This window comes from Platalea leucorodia (genome assembly GCF_965183815.1).
Source record: "Platalea leucorodia genome assembly, chromosome: 2".
In the NCBI taxonomy this organism is placed as follows: Eukaryota; Metazoa; Chordata; class Aves; order Pelecaniformes; family Threskiornithidae; genus Platalea; species Platalea leucorodia.
In genome coordinates this window covers 17,691,844-17,717,368 of record NC_138824.1, presented here as the reverse complement: position 1 = coordinate 17,717,368, position 25,525 = coordinate 17,691,844, and the positions used below count along the sequence as shown (strand labels likewise).

At 41.9% G+C, this 25,525-nt stretch overlaps 1 protein-coding gene across 1 annotated transcript in view; it reads left to right on the top strand.

The window, feature by feature from the left end:
* Window positions 1–25,525, top strand: part of ALKBH8 (alkB homolog 8, tRNA methyltransferase) — a 57,693-nt gene that overhangs the window by 10,613 nt on the left and 21,555 nt on the right. Inside the window, exons 5-7 of the mRNA XM_082337601.1 lie at window positions 502–597; window positions 2,007–2,111; window positions 11,368–11,438. Coding sequence (XP_082193727.1) covers window positions 502–597; window positions 2,007–2,111; window positions 11,368–11,438 — 272 coding nt within the window. The remainder of the gene's footprint in view (window positions 1–501; window positions 598–2,006; window positions 2,112–11,367; window positions 11,439–25,525) is intronic.

Here is a 25,525-nt window from a genome sequence, read left to right as displayed (position 1 = left end):
GCTTTCACTTGAGCTTTGTGGAGTTAAATCTCTTAACAAATTAATTGCTCTTGGAATTCACTTCAAGGTTTCTGTGTAAATTTTGTTCCTTGGAAGAACACAAAGGGTTATATTGACCTTAGCTAACATGTAACTTGGTAATTGGTGAAAGTGAAGGATCCTGCTGTATTCATAGGATACTAATCAAGTGGAAGTTCAGAGATCAGGGCAAGAATAAAGATGCATTAAACATGGCTAAAGAAAATTGGTACTCTCTACTTCTTGCATGTACGAAAACCATCAGCTTGACTTCATACAGCCGTGAATGTGATGCTTGATGCAAATACAAAAGGTAATAAGGTAGAAGCATGTGCCATGAAGAATAAGGGTTGCACACATTGTTTCAACTGTTAATTAAAGAATGTTTACATTTAACAGGTCAGATGGAATAGGGAAGCATAGCAAATTGCCTATACTGTTTTATGTAGTCTAGTCTTACTTTCAGCTTGTGTGTTTTTACAGCCCAGAAGACTTTAAAGCATAGAAGAGTAAAACATTTTGGATATGAGTTTTGCTATGATAACAACAATGTTGATAAAGACAAACCTTTACCTGGAGGTGAGAACTTCCCTATTAAATCATACTTATTGCTCACTGATGTTTGAACCATTATATAAAGCCTTTAAGCCTCACTGAGATACGGATGTGAGATTCTAATTAAAGGAGAGGTGAGATTCTAGTAAGAGGAGAGCCTTCACTGTATCTTAAGCACACACCAAACAGTGCTTCTGAATGGGATCTGTTCCAAATTATTGTGAGTGCTTGAAGCTTGTTTTCCAATCACTTGCAGCCAGGGGTTGCTGCCCTTTGTTGAGGTCCAGTCAAATGAGACTTTTGTGATTGTAATTGTCATTCTTTTTTAGCTTTGTTTCATAAAACAATTATATGTTATAAATTATGTGTTCATTTTTTTGGGGATTGTGACGTATATTGCTGTGTATATTTATCTTGACTAGCTTGAAGCTTGCTGGATGCACACCAAAATAATATTTCCTTTAGAGTGAAAGCAATTTTGAAAAGGTTTGAATAACTCTTATTTGGAGTTGAGAGCTGTGAGTCAGAGCAAAGTGAGTCATCTTATAGTCTTAGATTTAAAAATAGTAAAATAAGGGAGTTAAATTCCTGTAAAACTTGAAGGTGTTTAAGGTGATGCATGTGTACTAGGGTGGATGCAGCTTCCAACAGGAGGATTCTGGTTACATTGTGGTTTTAACAGTGAAGCTATATAATCATAAAAGCATCGGTATTTGAGCTGTTTTCTGGTCTCACAGCTAGAATATTTTATGTGTGAGAAAAGCACAAACACTTCATTGGGGGAGAAAAATTGAAAAATAAAAATCAATAGATTCATGAAAGGGCTGTTACTAACATGTTTGTGTGTGTTACCTCCAACAGAATTTTACAGTGAAGTCCTCAGGTAAAAATAGCAAACCAAACATTCAGTGAAGGACTGTAACTTTCATGCCTGTTTCAAAACCACTTTACCTTCAGCAGATTTTTTTTGGTGATATTTAATCTAACTCAGTAACAGGTTTTTGGGGGCTAAATTTTTTTAGAGAGCTCTCTGCACAACTTCTGACTTTCTGCATAATTTTGCTTCTTGACTGCAACTTTTTTACTGTAGTTGGTGGAAACTTTGCCTCTGATTTGATATGCTTTAATTATGTGCAGATAGCGCAGTCTGCATTTGTAAGGAGTGGACCTGGTCTGCTTCTGAACGCAGAGGCTTTGGAGGAATGGCCTTTCTAATTATGAGATGTTATAAATATATTGGACTTTCAGATCAGGCCCTCAGCTGTGATGTACGTGTTACAGCAAATGCAGAGTGATCATTATTGAAGATGGACTTACGTATCTATGAAGCTGTTTCTGTGTATTTTGTCCAGTTGTTATATTTATTGTAAAAAGAAAGGATAAAAATATCAAGAGCTATCCTGTTTTGCTTACAGTTTTGTTTCTATAACTAGGTCTTCCTGAAATTTGCGACCTATTCTTGGAGAAGTGCTTGAAGCAGGGGTATATCAAACATAAACCTGATCAACTGACTGTAAATCAGTATGAACCTGGACAAGGTAAGTTTATTTGTCCTTCAAAAATTTTGAGCTCTTTAGCTTACATTGTGATTTAACCCTGATAGGCAACTAAGCACCATACAGCCACTTGCTCACTCTCCCTCATTGAGGTAGGGGAGAGAATCGGAAGGATAAAGTGAGAAAACTTGTGGGTTGAGATAAAGACAGTTTAATAAGTTTAAAAAAAAAAAAAAAAGGAAAGAAACGGAAAATAAAATGGAGAAAAACAAGTGATGCAAAAAAAAAAAAACAACCCAGACAATTGCTCACTACCAGCTAACAGATGCCCAGCCAGTCCCTGGGCAATGGCATCCCTGGTAAACCTCCCCCCTAGTTTTATTGCTGAGCATGATGTCGTATGGTATGGAATATCCCTTTGGTCAGCTAGGGTCAGCTGTCCCAGCTGTGTCCCCTCCCAACTTCTTGTGTACCCGTGGACGACTCACTGGCAGGGAAGGAAGAGAACCAGAAAGGATCTGGATGCTGTGTAAGCACTGCTCAGCAATAACTAAAACATCCCTGTGTTCTCAACACTCTCTTCATCACAAATCCAAAACATAACACCGTGCAAGCTACGGTGGAAAAAATTAACTCTATCCCAGCCAAACCAGTGCAACTTAACTGAAAACCAGAAGGAAATAGCATCTAAATGTGACATGGTGTAGGGACAGGATTTAAGTACCTGCTTAGTGTATTTCCTCTGTGACCAGGAATGCTTTGAATCAAAACTAAAGTCTTCATACTGGTTTGTGAACCCCGGAGCTTGTGTTTAGAAGTACATTTCTTGATACTACTGTTATGGAAATTGATGGTGTTTCAGAGTCCAAGGCCATGGAAACTAAACGTAGAAAAATACAGGAATAAATGGTCATATTTGGTTTTGTACTCAGTGCATTCTTTCACTCCAGACTCCTCTTGCTCTCTGTACTGTGCATACAGTCTCCAGGAAACGGCTCTTGCTGTTATATTATATATATATAGATCATATAAAAATATATACATTATATGATATAATGTACTATATGTGATATATGGACTCTTAAGTATGATGCAAGCAGTGTTCCCTTATCTGAGGAATAAGAAATTATTCTATTTCTGTAATCTTTCCCAAACTGGAGAAATACAAAGAGAAATTTGCTTCTAATCACACCTCTAAAGAATAAATCACATGCTGTGCTTTTTGCTAAGGTCAGTCATCAAGGCTAAGTATCTGGCTTCCTTTCTAGTGTAGATATCTCATTTGTCCTTAGGAAGAAAGGACAACAGCTTTCCTTTCAGAATTAATGTCTGATGGCTAATACAGTGTCTGCCAAACAGGGGTCTGAAAAGCTGATCCTATTTGTTTATGTATCTGACAACCTATTAAACTGATACAGTCATGTACTTCTGGCTGGGACGTCAGAGGAGATTAGTTATGATTGTAGATGTCTGTCAAGAATAGAAGCAGTTTTTAAAAAAAAAACAAACAACCCCAAAGCAAAATACCTTTTCTTAAGTGCAAATTGTTAGGATCTGAATGAACAGAGAGTGCCGTCAGATTAATACCTTTAGTATCTGTGTTCCGAGCCAGATTGTCACTGGAAATTACACTTGAGACTTTAAAAAGTGACTGATGACTTTGTGTATCTAAGCTGTAGGGGCCACACTTAAGACACATTAAATTAATTCCTTTTTGAGAGCACTTTTTTCATTCAGGGTCCTAATAATGTTTAAAGTTGTAGGTTTATACTTGAAAGTTCCCATCCACTTTTGAATGCTTAGGTCTCGTACTATGTGCTGCATATATGGAGTATGAACAGCAGGTAGGTAGGTGAAGGGAATGAGACACGGACTCCGCATATCAGTTCAGGCGAAAACAAGCGAAGACCCTTTATTTTTACAATCTATCCCTTTTATAATATGATCTAGTGTTCACGAGCAAGCAAAACTTATTTCATTGGTTACTGCCTTACGTTCACGCGTCTCTTCCGCGCTGCTTATTGGTTCTTCAAGTGGGTGCACGCGACTTTCCTCTTTCAGAAACGTATTTAATCGCATCCTTATTTTGCTGCCTCTAAGTTTTCGCAAACTTGTTTGTAACAAGCCTCAAGGGCACAGCTGCATCCCTTCAAACCTGTTTGTAACAAGCCTCAAGGGCACAGCTGCATCTCATCAAACACAGCCTCATTTATTCCCACAATTCCCCCTTTTTGTTTTTCTACCACAAAAGCTTGTCTACTTATTATAGTAATTAAAAAAAGGTCACAAATCCACAACACCGTTTACAGACGGGACAAAGAGACACTCCTGGTCTCCAACGATGGACACAAACTGCTCTCACGTTCGCATGGGGGTCATTCCCCATCAGTCTTCTCGGAGTTCATTGTCTTCTGCTGCTCGTTCCTGTTATCCAATGCAAGAGCCAGTCTTACGCACCTTGCAGGTACCCACTTAGGTCCTACATCTGTTGAGACCCAAGCATACTTTCGACCCCAAGTTAGTAGCCGATATGGCCCTTCCCAACACCCAGTATTTAAATTTTTCATCATTACCATCGCCTTCTCCTGTGATATATGTGCCATTCCTGACTCCATAGCTTTAAAATGTTTGACTATGGGTGTGACATCTTCATGTTGAAAAGGCAGCAATAAATGGTTTAGTACATATATAGCTTTTCCTAATCTGTTTTGGGGAGATTCCTGAGCTTCCCCCTCTTTTTGTTTTTGCAATAGAGTTTTTAAGGTTCTGTGTGCACGTTCTATAATAGCTTCCCCTGTGGGAGAATGGGGTATCCCTGTCTTATGAGTGATACCCCATGTGTGGAAAAATTTTTGTGTCGCATGGCTGACATATGCAGGGCCATTATCTGTTTTTATTTCTTTTGGAATACCAAGCGCTGCAAAGGCAGCTCAGAAGTGGCTTTGTACGTGCCGGCTAGTATCACCTGTCATTGCAGTGGCCCAGATTGCATGGGAGTAGGTATCTATGGAAACGTGAACATATCTCTGCCGATCAAAGTCGGGTACATGAGTCACGTCAGTTTGCCAGAGCTGAAGGGAGGAGAGTCCCCTAGGGTTTGTCGCAAACAATGGGCAGGATGGTTGTTGTTGACAGTCTGGACATGTTTGCACAATGAGTTTTGCATCCCCCATAGAGATTGCAGATTGTTTCACAAGAGCTTTGGCAGATTGGTGGAAAAATTGATGCGATAATTGAGCTTGAGAAAGTGTGTTTGGTACTGGGGTATGTAATGCAATGTTCGTTAGGTAATCGGCTCGTGCATTTCCTTCTGTAAAGAACCCGGGTAAGTTTGTATGGCTTCTAATGTGGATTACACAATAGGGATGTTTTTGTTGTTCTATTAAGAATAATAGCTCCTTAAACTTCAAGAACACGGCTTCTTTCAGTATATGTTTTAGTTGTGCCCTTTCAATGCGTTGCACAATTCCTACAGCATATAGTGAGTCTGATACAATATTTTGTGGAGTTAGAGGCCATTCTCTAAAAGCCATGGTAATGGCGTGCAACTCGACTAATTGAGGTGAACCCTCAATTTGTTCTATTTTGTGTTGCTGTTGACCTTCTTTTTTCCATGTGATGACTGCTTTTCCTGTGTTCCCTGAGCCATCGGTGAACACCGTTTGACCCTTAACTGGTTGCCACTGGTATAGTGGCGCCTCTTCAATTTTTACATTATTGTAAAAGGTGAACATTTTATGAGGGGGGTGATGAGTACCAATTCTTCCACTAAACCCTGCTAAGGCCATTTGAAGTTCTAGACTATTTTGTAAGCACCAATCTAAGTAGTCCTTTATGACAGGAAGGACAATGAGATGAGGCTCTTCTCCAGCCATTTCTACAATTTGTTCTCTGCCCTTTTTTATCAACGCAGCGAACATTTCGATACGAGTAGCCAGGGTTTTCGCAGGTTGATGTGGCAAAAACACCCATTCCAACATTATGAGAGGGTCTATTCCTTTGTTCTCACATTGTCTGATGATTGCTAGAGGCTGTTGGTTTTGGTTGCAGATATATAATTGTATGGGTAAATTTTGAAGTCGTTGGTGACATTGTTGCAGTGAGAGTTTTTCATTTATGATTCTCAGTGCGTTTTTTGCTTCGGTCGTCCATTGGCGTGGTGCGTTAATATCGGTATCTCCTTTAAGTAGCTCAAATAAGGGTGTTAATGTGTAGTTATCAATACCACACTGCGCTCTAATCCAATTTATGTTTCCCAATAGTTTTGTACATCATTAAAGGTTTTTATGTCTGCTGAAATGATCACATTTTGAGGTTGGATACTTTGTTGTAAGATTTTCCACCCAAGATATTTCCATGGTGCTTCCATTTGAATTTTTTCTGGTGCGATTTGCAGTCCTTTGCTTTGCAATGCATATTTTAAAACAGGTAGTGCTTCACACACCATGGTGTTCGTGGGGCCTGCTAGTAAAACGTCGTCCATATAGTGGTAGATGTACATTTCCGGGAATTTTAGTTGTACAGGACGTATGGCTTTAGCCACATATATTTGACAGATCGTTGGAGAATTCTTCGTTCCTTGACGCAGGACAGTCCAGTGGTATCTATCCATTGGCTCGCCTCGGTTAATTTTTGGTACCGAAAACGCAAAATGCGGTGCATCCGTAGGATGTAGTGGCATAGTAAAGAAGCAGTCTTTTAAGTCTACTGTGATTATGTCCCAATTTCGGGGTATCATTGTTGGTGAGGGCAAGCTGGGTTGGAGCGCTCCCATTTCTTCCATAGCTTTGTTTATTTGTCTCAAGTCATGTAGCAGTCGCCATTTTCCACTCTTCTTTTTTATAACAAATGCTGGAGAATTCCAGGGGCTGGTTGTAGGAGTGATATGTCCTTGTTGAAGTTGTTCTTTGACCAGTTCTTGAAGGGCAGCGACTTTTTCTTTGGGGAGCGGCCATTGATCTATCCAAATGGGTGTTTCTTTTTTCCAAATAAGTTTCATTGTCGGTCGCTCATCAGTGGCTGCTACTGAAAATTTTCAGGGCAATTTAAGGTGAAGCCGCATTGGGACATTACGTCTCGCCCCAACAGGCTCATGGGCAAATTTGTCACATATGGCCGTACAGTAAATGTAGACCCTTCTTGGGTATTGATATTGAGCAGGTGGGTGCTTTGAAAGGTTTGAGAAAGGCCGCCGACTCCAATCAAGCCCTCTGTGGGGGTGGCTAACGGCCAACTACGTGGCCAGTCCTTAAGAGCTAAGACAGTAACATCGGCTCCAGTATCCATTAAGACTGATAGCTGGGTACAAGAAGGAGTTGCGCATGGGTTGTGTAATGTGTAATGTGTAAGTGTCGGTCTTGTAGTGGCGATGTCTGTGGCCCAAAAAATTGCAGGAGGCCCTGTTGATCCGAATCCCGCGTTGTGCCGCGTGCGATTTTCAGCTCGCGGAACTGTAGCTTTAAGCAGGATTAGTTGAGCGATTCTGGTTCCCTTAGGTATAAATACTGGGGGAGAAGGAGTCCAAACCATTGCTTAAATTTGCCCCTCATAGTCGGCATCAATTACTCCAGGCAAAACAAAACAGCTTGTTAAGGTGGTGCTTGATCTACCTAATAATAGTGCACTATATCCTTGTCCAATGGGTCCTTTCACGTTTAGCAGGGTTTTTTGCACATGGGATCCCCAAAGGGTAAGATCTGCTATTGTGGCGACATCCAGTCCGGCACTCCCTCTGGTCTGGGCGGCGAGGGTGCCCACGGGGACGATGTCTGTGAAGTTGCCGTCACTGTTGCAGAAACAGGCCTCTCGGCCAGCATTGCCCTTGGCCGGAAACCTGGTGTTGGCCGTCCTTTCGGTCCGGGAGGCGGTGGAGCTTGTGTCATCGCGCGGCTCCGCCCCACGCTCCGCCTCCGGTTTCCCTGCCGTGCTGGCAGGGGTTGTCCTTCCACATTATATTTCCAGCGGCACTGGTTAGCCCAGTGCTACCCTTTTCCACATCGTGGACGTAGGGTAGGAGGATTGGGAGCGGCACTTCGGCCAGCCCGCTGTGGGCAATCAGCAGCTAGGTGTCCGGTGGCATGACACCAATAGCATCGCCGTTCCCCATCGGCACCCTTCCCAATGTTGAGGGCTGCAGCAAACGCTCCTGCCAACGCAGCAGTATGATGTTCAATAGATCCGACTCGATTACAAGCCTCTATCATATGCACCAGCGTGGCGTTTACAGGTAGCGCCTGCAGTAATTGTTTACAATCTGTATTTGCATTTTCCACTGCTAGCTTTAGTATTAGGGCTTCTTTTGCCTCACGATTTTCGATTTGTTTATCCAATGCATCTCTTAACCTATCAATGAATTGCATATATGGTTCCTGGGTCCCCTGCCGAATACTAGTAAATGATTGGTTTGGCTTTCCCACTTCAGGCAGCCGCAACATCGCCTGAAGAGCTAATGCCGCGGATTGTCGAAGGATATTTGGGTCTAATCTAGCCTGCAACCGGGGATCCAGCAAAGGGTCAGTACCCATCAGCTGGGGTATCCCTGCTCTGGCAAGGGGATCTCCATCCTCTCGCGCTAGATTGTTCAGGGCGGCTACCTCACAGTGTTCCCTCCATTTTTGCTCCCAGAGTAATCGCTGGGTCGGTGTTAAGATCATTGCAGCCACTTGTCGTGAGTCAAGTGGGGTTAATAACTGTCCCGTCATAACGTTTTCCAACAGTGATTGAGAAAACGGTGCGTTTAAACCATACACAGTGACATTTTTCCTTAATTCCTTAATCAGATCCCACTGAAAGGGGATCCATTTGTTTGGTCTATTATCTTGTACCCGCACCGGAAACCTGAACCCCGCGGTTTCTCCATCTTTCAGTGCTTCCCTACGGAGCTGCTCCCACCGATCCCGGGGGTCGAAGGCTCGCTCAGGCTGTGGTACAGCCTGCGGCGCAGGCGGCTGCATCGGACACGGGGGACAGGACGGAGTGGATTTCATTGGAATGGAACTTGGGGGAGGCGGTCTGAGTCCTGCTCCCTTGTTTGTTTCACCCAAGTTCTCATTCTTTTAATTTTCCCCCAAGTCTATAAGAGCTTCCTTGTCTTGGGGCTTGCTTTCACTCAGTTCATCATTCTCTATCTGTGCCGCTTGAGCGACTGCGTTTTGTACCTTTTTTTCAGCTTGCCATGAGCGCAAGGTCTCAGTCACTAATCGCCAAGTGGTCATGACTTCGGTGGCGGTGGTGTCCCCTCTGGACGCCGCCTCCCAAATCGTCTCCCCTGCCTGTTCTGCAGTTTTCACATCAAATACTGCAGAGACTGTAGAGGGAGCCCCTTGCTTTTGCAAGAACTTCGGTAATAATTTTATTTTATATGCGTCATACTTCACTCCTCGTTTCGCTAATAGCTGCATTAAAAGTTTAACTATAGCTTCTTCTTCAGCTGATATGTTAGCTCCCATGATTACTGCCCAGCTGCTCAACTGTTTCTTAAGGTGATGTCCCGAGATTAAAGCCGCGGTCCTGCCGTCAGCTTGAGTCGTTCAGCTGGGTTCCCTCCGGACGCTACTTGCTGCGCTGCCTCCTCCGGATCACGTCGGGGTCACCATTTGAAGGGAATGAGACACGGACTCCGCATATCAGTTCAGGCGAAGACAAGCGAAGACCCTTTATTTTTACAATCTGTCCTCCTTATAATATGATCTAGTGTTCACAAGCAAGCAAAACTTATTTCATTGGTTACTGCCTTACGTTCACGCGTCTCTTCCGCGCTGCTTATTGGTTCTTCAAGTTGGTGCACGCAACTTTCCTCTTTCAGAAACGTATCTAATCGTATCCTTATTTTGCTGCCTCTAAGTTTTCACAAACTTGTTTGTAACAAGCCTCAAGGGCACAGCTGCATCCCTTCAAACCTGTTTGTAATAAGCCTCAAGGGCAAAGCTGCATCTCATCAAAGTCAAACACAGCCTCATTTATTCCCACAAGCAGGTCACTGTGGTCTTGATTGAATTGTCTGGGTGATGCGGAAGAGAGCAGTTGATGTTCTCCTGTTGCGTAGTGAATTGCACTGACTTCAGTGCGCATCTGAAGGCAGAGTTTCGGTGCTTTGTACTAAAGCAAAGTTATGAGCAAACACAGATATGTGTCTTTGGTTTTCAAGTCTCGCTGATTTTCTGTCATTAAATATTGGGCTCACAGAACACTTGTATTGCTTTCACTGAAACTAATGGAATTCAGAATATTTACATCTGGAGGTAAAATCTGGCGTATAATAAGGATACTTTATAGGGCTGTCACTGTTAGGAAAAAAATGTTTTCAGCTCAGAAATTTGATGGTGTACAAAATGAATGTGGGTAGAGCTTTTAATAGCAAACATAACTGTTTTGGTTTGGATCACGTAGGAGTTGCTCTATCTGTCTGGGCCTGCTCTGGTGTCAAAGGAAGGCATAGTTGCAGTTCTCCCAAGCTGTCTGCTGGGCTTGCTCCACTGCTGGCTACAGTTCCCCACCATGCGGTGAGATCTTGCTGTGGCATGCCCACTGCTGTTTCAGCACTTGGTGTTAAAATGCATGGCATGAGCTGTGGGGAATGACAGTTTCTTTCCAATTAGCAGTTCTGAAAGAAAAATTAATAAAAACATTGCAGTCCCTTTGGCAATTCTCAACTACGTGTGGTTACTCATCCACACACCAACCGATATAGTACCCAGGGGTTAGCCTAGTATGTGGAGTTCCCCTGGGAACTGCAAAGCAGAGGCAGGGTTTGACCCTGACAGTGTCTGCATTTGTGGTGGTAGGTCCTAATTCTGAGGCTGAGACCCTTAGCGCAGTCATTTGCTTAGCAATGGAGGGAGTATTTGGGATGACTCCTTCTCTGGGAAAAAAGTGAGGGAGAAATACATAATCATGGATGAACTAAGCCCCAGAATCGACTAAGATAGCGTAACTGTTAGTGCTAAGTGCTAAGCTGCCCAAGGGGAGAGCATAGTGATTTCAGGTGCTCTCTGCAGCAAGGAGAGCACGTGGAGTCTTCAGAGGGTGAGCGAGGCCTTTGGGTGCTCTGAACTGTCTTCTAGATATTGCCACTGATTATACAGGATACTTGTGTTAACTGTGTGCATCTAATCTGGACATGTAAATCAGACAATTGTCCTGAATTTTTTTGGAAGGTAACTCCCTCCTTTATCATAAGTTTTGTTTGTTCAACCATACATCCCAGTTTTCTATATGGACATCCATGGAAATATAGCTTGCTAACAGAGATACCACTCTATTATTATTATACTGACGTTTCTGTTTTTTTCTTATGCAGGAATTCCTCCTCATATTGATACACATTCTGCTTTTGAGGATGAAATAATCTCTCTCAGTTTAGGAGCTGAGGTAAACTTAATGTTTGTATGTGTTTTGTTAATGCTTTACCGGGAACTTTCATTTTTATATTGTTTAATACAAGTTACTTTGATTTTCCATTCTGACTGCTCACACTCTTTTGAGTTTAATACCAAGCATGTAAGGTAATGTGATATACTAATTAAATAAGTAACTGCGATGAGATGTTGTCACTGGAAGATTTGCCAGTGATATCAGTGATACCCTGTTTTTAAATCTTAGCATCCAGTTCTCCATCGACCTTCCTTCTTTTTGTATTACTTGTAGAAAGCATATCACTCCTGCTTATGTTTCTACTTCCATTTTTTCCTGTGTCATCCCCTGTTCCCTCTGGTCTGCATAAGCCTCCCTTTATTTTTATATTCAGTACATTTACAGTAGGCTAATGTAGATGTATTACCTGTAGAAGGTCCACTCAGAGTCTGAACCCTGCTGAGATAGTTGTGGTGCAGGCGGGGGTGGACTCTGATCTCACGAGCTTCCAACATACGCAGATGATGTAGACAAAGAGTGGGAAGGGAAATGGAAAAACAGTGGACCGGCACAAAGTCACGTAACATATCAAGAGTAGGGCTGAAAACAGTCCATATCATCTAGTCTCAGTGCTCTAATTAGTGTCTTTACTTTTACTCTATTTGGATTTATCTGCTGCGTCTGTGCCCATCCATGTTTTACAAATTTAGTGTTACTTTCTCTGCCTTAAGCACTACTGCAGCAAGTCTTTGCTACCCGTCCTTCCCATCTTCCTACACATTTCTTGAGATTGTATTCTACACATCTGCAAGGCCTGCTTCCATTGTCTTGGGCTTTCTGTGACAGGAGAGTTACATCTGTTGCTGTGTATTCCCATGGTAGTGGATAACTAGAAGCTGAACAAGGCTAAGGACAAGTTACTGCAATCGGTAATAAAGGTTTGACTTTTGAATCTTTCTGTTGAAAAGCTATGAATGGTGTATGAGAATGATCTAATCTTCTTATTTTTTCTGGCAGCGGCGTGTAGATGACACAGATGTGTGTGCTTGTAGAGTTGTACTTGTATTACCGGTAGCGTTCTCCTGTTACAAAACAACAACTTTGATTATTGCTCTCAGTTTGTCTTACTCTTTAGGCAGAGAGAGGAGCATGGCTGGATATTCTGAGCACTCATATTTTTTGAATCTTTTGTCTGTGCTCTGGCATTGACTTCCTTTTCTTGCAAGTTGTGTAGTGCATGTGGAGCTCCTGGGACTAAGGGTGAGTCTAAGGAAGGATAGCTTTTTCATTAGCATCTGTGGCAGTGGCACATCTGTGTTCTTGGTCGCTTGAAAAGGGGGTGTCAGTGTTGCCAGTCCTCTCAGCCTGACCATGGATGTATTTGTCCGCCACTCACAAAAGCATCCACTGGAGCAGGAACGTCTGGGATTAGTTGTGAGGGTGGCATGCACAGTAGCAGTAGCGTTCTTACTACTTTTGTTTTGGAATCTCCCAATCTAGGGGCTACTTCCTCATGTGGCTTCTGCACTTAGCCTTGTCTCAGAGATAGTGTGTTCTCCTCTGTTCAGCTGCAATGTTGTCTTTAACAGTGCCAACACCTCCATGCTAGATAGCACATAAGAATGTCCATTTCTTTCATGCAGTTTCTCTAGGAGAAGGGCTCTAACTGATCTTCTGTGCAGTTCATCCATCCTAAGTTTTATTTTTCTAATACATGGTGAGCATTCAGGGCAGCACAGCAACAGTAGATGACCCCAACTTACAGCTGTTCCTATACTGATCTTGTAAATAAAAAAAAAGTTACTTTATTTTATAAAAACTATATTGGTGCTGTAATTTCAAATGTTCTGCCTCAGTCTGCAGCCCCATGCTTTCTTACCCTTTCCATTTCAATTAAAAGGCCGACTCTGGCACAGATGCTCTGTTATCTCATTGATGAGGCACCATAGGCAGTGCATTTCTGGATGATTATATTACAGCACACCTTTGTGATGGTCTCAGAGATGGCCAAAAGCCAGAGTGATTTTAATCACCTGAGAAATACAAACCTTTCTGGGAAGTGGACTGCCTGGAGCATTATGATGCAGTTAAAAATTGGAATGTGTACATTTCAATCAGGGAAACAGCCAGACTTGGGCCATTCCCAGGTATTTCAGGCATAGGCATTGGATGCGGTCTGTTAGATAGCTCCCAAGTTTCAGTGCCTTTTCCTAATGAGCCATTAATGCACTTTTCGGGTGCAGGCAATCAATGCACACATGTAGTAAAACAAGCCAGTGGCCCATGAATCTGAATCTGAATTCTCTCAGTGCCAGGAGGCACACAAGGCGCGCACATCGTTCTTCCACTTCGATCGGTCTGCGGCTGCGTGCTCTGGAGTCAAGGGCCACAGCGCAGTCTTCCGTCAGTTTCCCCCTCAGGACACGACCGATCCAGCTCCATCTCCTCCTCCTCACTTCGTTACCGATTTTCTCCGTCCCCACCATTTCTGATGCTCGTCGTTTCTGCAACTTTTTTTTTTTTTTTTTTTTTCCCCAGGAGGAGGTAGTTGGCCTCCTGCCCAACCCCCGTGACTTGGAGGGCCAGTGGTTTTTCTGTCAGGGTGGCCTTCCCTTAGGCTGCGTTGGTTCGCGGCACCTTCTTCAATTTTATCCGGTGCACCCTCCAGAGAGGGATCCCCTATCCACCACCCAGGGGACGCGCCTTCTAGCCGTGCAGCCCCAGCCGAAGGAGTGGCCCATGAAATCCTGCATTATTTAATGGCTTTTCTTTTTGGTACTTTTATAAGTTTTTATGATTTCTTTAATGTGTTTTTGTGCACTTAGCTCTTCATCTGATTTTAAAATGTAAATATCAGTTGTAGTGATATGTGAGTTAGCTATTTAAGGAGTGAAGCCCCCTACTCTATTCCTATTAAAGCTTACCATGTACAAAATTTACACACTCCGATAATAAATAATTGGAGCTGCATATACAGCAGCAAATTTTGGTATCTGTCTCTTCTCTCTATTCTTCTCTCTGTAGTGTGACTATTTTTTTTTTTTCACCTGAACAAATTACCTAACGGAAAACATACATAAACGAAGTCGTATGTCGTGTCCTTTCTTTATTCTTCTCAACAGTAAATGCACACATTTAAATAAGAAGTGCCATAAGGAGATAATCTTGCAGCCCAACTGGTTCTGTATCCTATTTTGGAAGTTGGCTAACCAGACACTTCAGAGGAAGAAAAGAAAGCAGAGTGCCTCATATGGTTTATTCTTATACTAAGTCATGGAAGGAGCTTTTCTTTTGATTTGTTTGTATGCTTGTCCTTCCAGGATCTGAGTTAGGCAGGTTCTAGTAACTAGTAATTTTTTGGCTTATGAAAAAGAAGTCTGTGGCAGAGCAGGGGACTAAACACAAGTGCCTTCCTAGCCTAGTGCCTTAGCTATCAGCATAGGTTCTCAAACTTCATTTATCATCTTTGCAGAACCATAGAATTGTTTAGGTTGGAAGGGCCCTCTTGAGGTCATGTAGTCCAAGGCCCCTGCTCAAGCAGGGTCAGCTAAAGCAGGTTGTCCAAGACTTTGTCCAGTTGTGTTTCCAATATTTCTGCAGATGGAGACTCCAGAACCTCTCTGGGCAACCTGTTCCAGTATTAGACCTCCCTTGCAGTAAAAAAAACAAAAAAAACCCCCAAAAAACCCAAACCAAACTGTTTTCTTGTGTTCAGATAGAATCGCATGGGTTTTAAATTGTGCCCATTGTCTCTTGTCCTGTTGGTGGACACTACTAGGAAGAGTCTGGCTCCCTCTTCTTCATTCCCTCCCATCAAGTATTTATACACATTGACAAACTGTCTTTTCTGAGCCATCTCTTCTCCAAGCTCATCAGTCCCAGCTCTCTCAGCATCTCCTCATATAGAGATATTCCTTAATCATCTTCATGGCCCTGTGCTGGACTTGCACATATCTTTCCGTATATTTCTTGTAGTGGGAAGTCCAGTGCCAGTACTGGACACAGTACTCTAGATGCATCCTCACCAGTGCTGAGTAGAGAGGAAGGATCACCTCCCTTGACCTGCTGGCAGTGCTCTTCGTAGTGTAACCCAGGAGGCTCTCGGCCTCTTTTTCTGGAAGAGTACATTACTGGCTTATGTTCAGCTTCGTGTCCAGCAGGACCTCGAGGTCCTTTTTGGCAAAGATGCTTTCTAGCTGATCAGCCCCCAGCATGTAGTGATGCATGGGGTTATTCCTGACCAGGTGCAGGACTTTGCACTTCCCTTTGTTGAACTTCATGAGGTTCCTGTTGGCACCAGTTCTCCAGCCTGTCCAGTTCCCTGTGAATGGCAGCACAACTGTCCGGTGTATCAGCCGCTCCTCCCCTTCTGTATTGTCTGTAAACTTGCTGAGGGTGCATTCTGCCCCATCGTCCAGGTCATTAATGAAGATGTTAAACAGTGTTAGCCCCAGTATCAGCCCCTAGAGTACACCACTAGTGACTTGTCTCCAGATGCACTTTGTGCCACTGCCATCTTCAGTCGTACCTTGCAGCCTAAATCGGATGATTGAGAATCAGTCTTTTCCTCAGTGGTGAATGAGTTTACCCAGTAACAAAGCACTTTTTGTAATATTTTGTTAGGGGAATCATTTTAAGTCTAATTTGTTTCTGCAAACTTGATTTATGTTGAAAAAGGAATAGTTATTGGCATGTGGCGCATATGTTAATTGTAAATACGAACAAGCAATCTTGAGAAGAAAATACGGGCATGGTTCTTCACAACACTGCATTTGTCTTGCATCAGATAACCTACAGCAATCCAAGTTCTTAAGCTTGCCTGCAATGAGGCAGAAATGTAGGTGTGAGATTCTCTTTCCTATGCCAGTCACATGAAACAGCTTTGTCAAGGAGGCACGGGGAAACCAAGTGGCTCCATTTTGTTCTAGTTGGTGCAATACGTTGTGTTTGGGGGGGTTTACAAGACAGATTAAACTTAATTTCAAGGAGAAAAATCTCACTATTACTTTGTACTTCTGCCTTGCTTATAAAAAGCACTGAGTAGTTTGAGGGCAAAGCAGTGAGACATGTGATGTGTCTTGTCCCATTATACTCCAGGAAAAGCAAGGGTCTCAGGCTAATCACTTCTCTGTTTTTGACCCGTTTCTTTGGCATCTCCTGTGAAACTGCAGAATAAAGTGAGACTTCAAGAATGTCCTGTGGGCTTGTAATGGCATTTTATAAGTCAAAATAGTCACCCTTTCCTTACAGGAACTGATACACTGAAAATATTAATGAATATCAGTTTCAGTGTTGTCTCATTGAATAAAACTTCCTCTAATTCAGAAGTTGTCATAGTAGGAGAAGAAAGGCAATGGGGTAAATCTAGTTCAGAGTGATTTTTATTAAGCTTAATGGCAAACCATATGTCCTGTGTCCATGAATTTGAATGAAGTATGCAAAACAGGGAACAGTCCTTTCTGTTGAGAATTTTCTGTATTTACTTGAGTTAGGTGTTATTTTCAGTACCTCCATTTGGTGTCTCTAAAGATACATAATTTTACAGTGTTTCATCTTAGGAGCCTGGCCAAGTTTGCAGCTGTCTCAAAAATATCTTAGTTAAAGCCTGTGTCAAATTTTCTTTTGCAGGTTTGCAGCAGGAGCTTGATCAATATTGAGATTTCTGTTTTTCCACTTTTCCTAATTTGCCATTTTACATGCTGTCATGTAAGCCTTGATTCATTAGAATTTTAGAAATACGGAGGTAGCATTTCTATAATGAGTTAAGTAGTGCTGTGAGAGTATCCAACCCGTAATAGAATTTTCCCTTCCTGGCTGCAGATCTTACCCCTAGTAAACAGCTAGTGACACCTGCAGTCCCTCCTCATCAGCTCTGCCCCATTCTGTCTGAGACTGCTGTGGGGCACCCACTGCCCCATGCCAGAGGATGAAGCGCAATCATAATTTTCCTGAAGGTTGTGTTGTGTTGGCATCATACCATGAGTTATGTTGTTCTGTCCCATTTTCCTAATATCCAGCCCTGATGTGGAAGCCCCAGACTTGTCATTCTCTTCTCCTCAGCTTCTGCTTTCCCTCCTTGAGTACCTTACTCTGCTTCCTATCCCTGTGCTGTGGCCCTGCAGAAGGCTGGTATAAACAGCCGTGTGATGCTCTGGTTAGGCTCATGACCTAATGTCTGCTACAAGGAAGCTTCAGGGTTTTGAGTAAGATTTGTGGCTCAAGGTTAAACAGTGGGGCTGTGTGTGGATCATCCTTGACCTCTGCCTAACTTCTGTTCATCGGAACACATATTCATCATGTCAGCCTGCAGCTGTTACATGCTTTGATCTGTAAAGAAAAGCTGTGACTCTATTAAGCCTTGAAAGCAGAGCAATGTTACAAAGAAAAACTCCATCGGATCTTTTGAAAGGTGTATGACCGATGGTTGTCCTAGAGCTTATAGAACGAGGTACACTGCTATTACTCATCTCTTAGGCTGATAATTGACCATTTTTTCCTGCACTTTTGCTTCTTATCTGTTGATCTATTTCTAATCTGTCTTGGTTAACAAACAGAAATCTGTAGCTGCTATAGCAGCAGCTGTTTCTGTAATAACTCCTTGAGAGATTTTATCCGAAGCCTTTAGGAAGTCTAGATTGTACCCAGCCTTTGACCGTTAGCACCTGTGTCATGTCTTGTATGAGCTTTAACAAGGTAGGTGGGACTGGATATTGTTGTGTTAACTTCGTGGTCCCACTGTTATTTTGCTTATCTTGGTTAGTTCCTGATTCAGTTTAATTTACTGTTTACATTTGCATTGCTTTATTTTTCTTTTAAGGGAAGGGAGAAAGCATCTTACCTTTTTAAGGAATTATTCTGGTAGTGACTATTCCACCAGTTTTCCTCCATGATAGCAGCATGATTGTAGTAGGTGAAATAGTAGTAATAGTGATCAATATTTAAAGAGATTGGATTGGCAGAACCAAAATGTCTCTTGACCCAAATGGAAGAATTTTAATCACTGCAACCTAATGCTGAGTTCAGAAGTTTGTTCCAGTGAGTCTGGTGGGATTCCTGAAGCTCAATAGTGTGCTTTTCAGATCTGTAAGACAGGTTTCTTGAGCTGTACCCTTCTTATAGTCATGGATTTTATCAGTTCTTGAAGAATAGTGATTTGCAGTGGCTTCTGTATCATTTAGCTGGAAACCCAGAGGGACTGTATTTATAATTGTATGCCAAATTTAGTTGGGTTTTTCCATTTAAAGTGGTGTTTCATTTTTTGAAAACAACTGAAGAGCTTCTCCATGTGAAAGGTGTCCTGAGCACCACAAGTGAAATGCATCAGGCTTTATAAACCTGTCTCTCCTGCTTGCATTTACACTGTATAAATATGCCCTGTGTGTTTCTTTCTGTCCATGTCATACCATAATGTACTTGAGCTTGGATCAGATAAAAGACCCATCAAAATCAAGGGAGAACTTTCTGTTGAAGTAATTGAACGTAGAATTGTGCCCCCTGAAATAAGCAATAAAGCCTGCAGCCCTCCATGGGAATATTTATAATAATCTTACTGTCTTTTTTGGGAAAGGTGAATATTCAGTAAACATACTGTTCTGAGTTTTTATTTCTGTGCTGGATGTCTCTTCCCCATTTGCATACAGGATTCTGTTCACAGATATCAATGTGTTATATCTGCTGATGTTTCCACCTGATGAATTATTTTAACCTTTGTAAGGATCTTGAAAGCCCAGCTTTCATGTAGATTGTTCACAGGGAACCTGTCCTGCAATACCTAATAATAACTAATGCAGACAAGCATTTGTTTCCCAGGTACTGTAGGAATCTGCTAACCAATCTTGATTTGCGCTGAGATGCTACAAGAAGAGCATTAGGACAGAATTGCCCTAGAACAATGATACTCGCATTATTTCTGTAGAAGCTGTGTGGCAGTAATTTCTTGAGAAACAAGACAGCAGCATGGAGATTTTACCTTCTCCGCTGCCTCCTCAGCTACTTGGGAGGAACAAAATCAAAGCTAAGCTATGACAGAGCCTGTATTTTAACGTTTTGTATGTAAAAATATTCTTTTTTTTTTTTTTTTTTCTTCTTCCTCCTTCCCTTTCATCTTGGTGAGACATTACAGTCTCCAGGTGCCTCTTTCTATGAGTTATCCCTGTGGTGAGTCTCTGAGGTCTAGCATTTACTACCATGGGCCAATACTGGGGAAATAGCTCTGCAGAGTTTTGTCTCCTGTCTCTCTTTTGTTGGATTCATACCAGCCTTCCTTCCTCTCTACAGAAGAAGGAAATTTGTCATCTACCATGCCTTTCCATAAAGCTGTTAGTCCACCACTAAACCATGTCCTCCAGCACCACATCTGCCCGTCCTTTAAATACCTCCAGGGATGGGGGCTCAACCACTTCCCTGGGCAGCCTGTGCCAGTGCCTGACTACCTATAGTCACTACTAATATATAGTTCCAGTTAGTTTTCTCACAGTCATACCAAAACCTTACTGTGAGTGAAACACCTTCTAAAATGTTTGAAGTCTGCAGTAGGTCTTACGATTTTCTGACTGTGGTCACAGCTGCTAAATAATGAGTGAAAACTTCTGCATAATTCCTTTACCAACTTGATTCTGTTTTAACAGAACCTGTTGTCTCCAGGCTATTTGCTGTTTCTGTAGTGTGCTTATTTTATATGCTGAGGTAGCATCATTTCATTTCCAATTCTCAGATGTCTGGCTGTTACAGCTTTACTGTGACACACAAATACAGATATTGAATTTTTCAGTGGAAACAAATGTACTGTCTAAAAAGTGTCTTGCTATTGCTAGAGATTTCGAACTGGTTTTCATGTGGTAGGAAATATGTAGATAGATAAAAATCTTGAAAAAAATTAATTATGATGCATGATATTGCTCTTTTTAAACTAAACCTTTTTTTTTTTTTCCCCCCGTCTTGTTCCGCCTCACTCCCCCCATGTACCCTTCACGATGATACATGAACTACTTTTCAGTGCTGGTGGGATGAATTAACTGTCTAAATACGAAGTTGCTATTTATTCCTGTGAAAAATGTAATCATTGTAATAGAAGAAAACTAATAGAGCATTTAAATTTACATTTCAATTAATATTTTTACAGCTGAAATTATTTTTGAGTCAGGTTTTGGATTGTCATTCTTGAAGTATAGTTCAGTATTTTTTTATAGAAACCTCTGTACTGTTGTTTGAGTAGTTACTAATTTCTTTATTTTTAAAATAATTTTTAATTTCTGCAAGAGGTTTATCAGTGGAAGTTATTTCTATTCCCCATGTTATTTTTAGAAGATCGGTACTTGATGCATGAAATGGAATCCTGGTGTCTGCCACAAATTAACAGCAAACAGGCTGAACTCTAGGGCATTAAAAAGTCGTTATCTTTAGCTGTTGCATTTCAGCCGTACTTCAGTTCTGGAATTCAATAAAGAAATCTAATTTCATTAGCCAGTGATGTCATCTCTATTGGCATGGGAGCCTATTTTAAGACTGTGGCAAATTTCATGTAGAAATGGCAAGCAGTCAGTCAATAATAATCATCACAAATAGTCTATAAGCAAAGAAACAAGCTTAACAGGTTAAGCTCCTGCTGTGGTGTGTTGTCTCTCTTGGCTTTGAACTGGACTTCTAGAATACCAGTAAGTGTAGCAAATGGGGTTTGAAGTCTGTCTGCATTTATACTATCGTTACAAATTGAGCATTGTGCATACTGCAATGTTCTGTTTCTGTTTTTCTTTCCAGCTGTGTTGAGTGTTTCAGGAGGAATTTCTCTACAGAGCTCTTGTTTCAGTAGAGTTGACTCTGGAAATTTTCATTGAGGAACTGGCAATTGACAGTGGTTAAAAGTGTGCTGGAGCCAGAGCTGCCACACCTGTGAGGCTGATACGCTTGACAGAAAGATTCTGAATCAAGGAAGGGAGAGGTGTGTGCTCTTACCAGAGAAGAAAGTAGGCAGGCAGCCTCTTGGTGCAGTGCAGGGGCAGCGCGGGTGAAGCTCTGGTCTGTTTGCTGGGGCAGCAGAATAATGGTTGGAAGGAACTAAGGTTGATGGTGCAGCTGAAAGCAGGGAAAACTGGACACCTCACGGTTCCCTGTGAGGTGTTCTTGTTCCTCCTCCTTCTCTTCCTCTGTTACTGCATACATCTCTCTGCAGTGCATGTTCATGCAAACCATTGTACATTCAGGGCCAGATGCTGAGGCCCTGTTAGAGCCCTTCTGTATAACTTTTGGCTGCATTATGTGAAGACACTCATTGGGCTAACGAAGCAGATGAAGGGAATGAGAGAAGAAAGAGATGACGGTGCTTGTGATGAAAATCAGCAGTGTTGGAATACCGTCTATGTAAGCATCAAAATGTGTTTTTTCCCTTTTGATTGTTTTACCTGCTTTAAAATAATATGTGTATTTCAGATGTGTGATACTTCTGTGGGGTGAAACATAGCAATTGTGTGAATTGATAAAACAGTTTTCTTCAAATGATTTTGAAGAAGTCTTTCTGTGTCATGCTGTGTTTTGAATTATACTTTATGGCCCTAGGAGACATCATTAACCGAGAAGATGACTTTCGTTATTTATTTTTCTTTTGAGAGTTATATGCTTTTGACTGCTAAGGAATGACTTTTCTTTATGTCTTTAAGCCACTTCTGTAAATTCATGGCCAGATCTTTGTTCCTTAGTAGATTTCCCTTTTACAGTGAAGATGTAGAGGATTAAGAAACAGGCCATATGGTAGTTTCTATAGCAATAGATTAAAAACTATGTCTTGTCAGCTCTTTTGAGGTATGATGCAAGAATTAGTTTGGGAAGGCACAGTTTGCATGTCTTGTATTGTGGCAATTCTCTGCTATTTTAATGGTCTCTGGGACAGTTGTTAGATGGAGTTGTGAGAAGGGCTAGTTGACCTTTGTTTCAAACTCAGGCTGAGTAAACTCATCATTTCATCCTTTTGAATTGCAGGTACTCAGCACTGAACTATTTCCATACTACTTTCTTAGTATGTAGGGGGCAAGATTATTGTGATAATAGAGGTTTTAATTAGGGCAGGACTGTTTTAAACAGAGTTGAGGCATCTGCTGAATCCACACTTGGGTGCCTTATTAAATAACTTGCTGTCAGTGGTATTCAGTCCAGGATTAAGACAGTTAGATTTTAGTGTTTACAAGTAGGTGTGTATGTGTGCACTGCATGCCTGAGCTCCTCTGTAATCAATGGGGATTGAGTCAGTCCAGCCTAAGGGGTGATTAAGCTCATGCTGAACTAGACATCTAGTGTCTGGTTTCACAGGTTGAAGTTCCCTAGTAGGATTTTTAAAAATCTATGCCTAAATATAGATGTCTTAATCTTGAACTGAATGACTATTTCACCCTATGACTTATAGTTAGCTTGGATTCTTGTACTATGGCATTACAAGCAGAAAGCTGAGACCTGCAGAGGAGAGTAAGGTCTGATGAACAATCCTGATGTTTGTGGAGAGTGAGGGAAGACGCTTTTCCACTATACAGATGGTAAACATGCAGCCTGTTTTACCCATGCGTTGAAATACCCTGAACCTGTAAGGACTTGGACTATTATACGTCAGCGGAGGCACACTAGTACATGGTATGAATGTACCACCCTGAATGTAAGTATTTCAGGTCCTCTTTCCTGGAAATGACTCTCTCGTTACTGTAGCTGTTTCTTCTTCCACATTTGGCAGTATTACTGAGCCAAGGCCTGGTTTGTCCTGTATCAGTTATGATTTATGTTATGTGGAGGCCCTGTTCACAGTCCCTTACACTGCTTCTTTTGTAGAAAACTTGCAGTTAAAGGTTATAAGGATCGATGACAAGATGATAAATGTACAGGTAGGGTGGCATGGGAATAAAATTATGGGTGAAGAGAGTCCTGCTACATGTATTTGCAACTGTGGTAACATGGAAATTGCTGATTATAGTGTGTTTCCACAGATATTCGTAAATGATCAGTGTTTTACAAAGGTGATATGCTCTTTTTGAACCCTGAAGTGTTTCCTTTTCTACTTAGATACTGAAAATCTCTTGAGAACTTGCAAGTTTTTAATGTGTGAAAGGATTACAGATAATGCCACAGCACCATGTACACAGATGTGCACGCTAGACTCCTGTAAATGTCGTCATGCTTGCATATAAAGTTGTACTCATTACAGAATAGCTGCATCTGTGTTGTAAGGACTTGTACTGTGGTTTCTTGGTAGACGTTTGGTTCAGCATTGAACATGTAAATAAGGATTATTTACTTTCAGAACATAGAGTAATACATTAAGTGCAAGTCTGAGGAGATGTATTTGATGATGCAGAACTGCTTTCTTGTGGTGTCTGGGCATTATATCTTGAACAGATTGAGCCCTCTGGAGACCACTAGCATCAGGATGTATAGGAGTCCTCTTGTTCTCTTCCATTGAACTGTACTCCATTAGAGAGCAAGTGATGATACAAAATCTTGGAAATTTCCTTTCCTTCGAAAAGGAAAATGAGTGATTTCGTACACTTGGGGCACATTCTGCCCTGGTGTAGGTGGATGCAATTCCCTATACATCAGTGTAGTAGCACACATGGATGTGAGAGAAGACATATGACTGAAAGAATGGAAAATATTGCAGAGAAGGCTAAGTCAATAAAAGAAATTAAATGAAGACTAACAGCATTAGCTTCTTGCTTTCTGTGTCCTAAAAGAGTTTAAGCTAAGAGCTAGGGAGGCTATTTATTAAAGGATGAAAATAGAATGTTAGCGAAATTGAATAAGTTGGATGTTGTTGAGAACTTGCTTGAGTCTTTGTCTCTGGATTCACAGAAGGGCATCAAGGTCATATGCTGGAGTTAGATAGCTTTTTCCGGAAAGGAGAAATTTATATGTGTGGTGACAGAGAGAGGGAAGCAGTGGTAATGCAACTATTGCTTTTTACTGTAGGGATTGAAAGTCTTTTATGTAAGAGTCTGATATTCAACATTGAGTTTTAACAGAGGTAATGATCTGAGAAGGTGCAAAGGCCACAGGTAATGGCCTGACATACAAAAGAAATTTGATACTTTTAGAGTTAGTAGGAACTGGCATATTTGATGGGTAGTCTTTAATAGATTAGGTTTGTTGTGTTCTTCTTTTAGTCTGTCTGTTCAATCAGCAAGATTGAACAGTAACCTTGGATTTACAAAGAGGCTTTTGAAACAAAGAAGGGTCAGCCTGAGAAGACGTATGAGTGAAGCATAAAAATTTGTAGCAGCAGGGAGAGACCATAGGGTGGGAACTGCAGTGGTCAAAAGTTGGTGTGATGCTGCCAGAAATACCACCAGCATCCCAGCCTCTGCTGAGGCTGCGCAGAGCAGCCGCCCCGTTGGACACCACGAGGAGCCGGCATCCAGCTTGTGGGGTGACAGCACAGGGTGCTGCAGTGGGGACCCACACCTGGGGTGCCTGTGTGTGACCCTGGGGGGCTTTTGTCACTGGTGTGTGCGTGGGGAGCACCCACATCTCACAGGGGGTGTGTGAGAGCAGGGGTGCCCCCATTGCCAGGAGAGGGGTGAGTGCTGGTGGCCCACGTGGCCTCTGAGGAGGTGGTATGCACATAACTGCACGCTGTGGGATTAGAGCTTTGGGCTATTAGTTATGAAGGCTATTTTGAAATTTGTAGATGTTTATTAACATTTTGTATCATCTTTTGTTTAGAAATGTAGGTGTACCCAGAGTGGCTAAATTTCAGCACTGCAGTTATTCTACAGTGGCAATGATCAGTGATGAGGCACAGTAGAGGAGTTAATGGAATATCTTGGCTCTACTGGTCAGTGTTGTACTGGTTGAAACATTTCTAATATCTCTGAGTTGGTGAACCTCAAGAGATGCATTCACAGGCACAAAAGGATCGTGGTGTATATTCCAGCTAGCTTGACAAGGCCTGCAAAGGATTGGAAACTCCTCCATCCAACAGGAGTTAGCTTGGAAATTGCAGTAGTTTTCCTCTTCTTGTGCACTACCTGAATCTTGTAAACAGTACAGACAAGAAGAGAATTTGTATCATGGAGTCAATGGCATACGTAATAGCTAGGAGAGCTACTGGTATGCTGTTCAGTGGATACACTCTC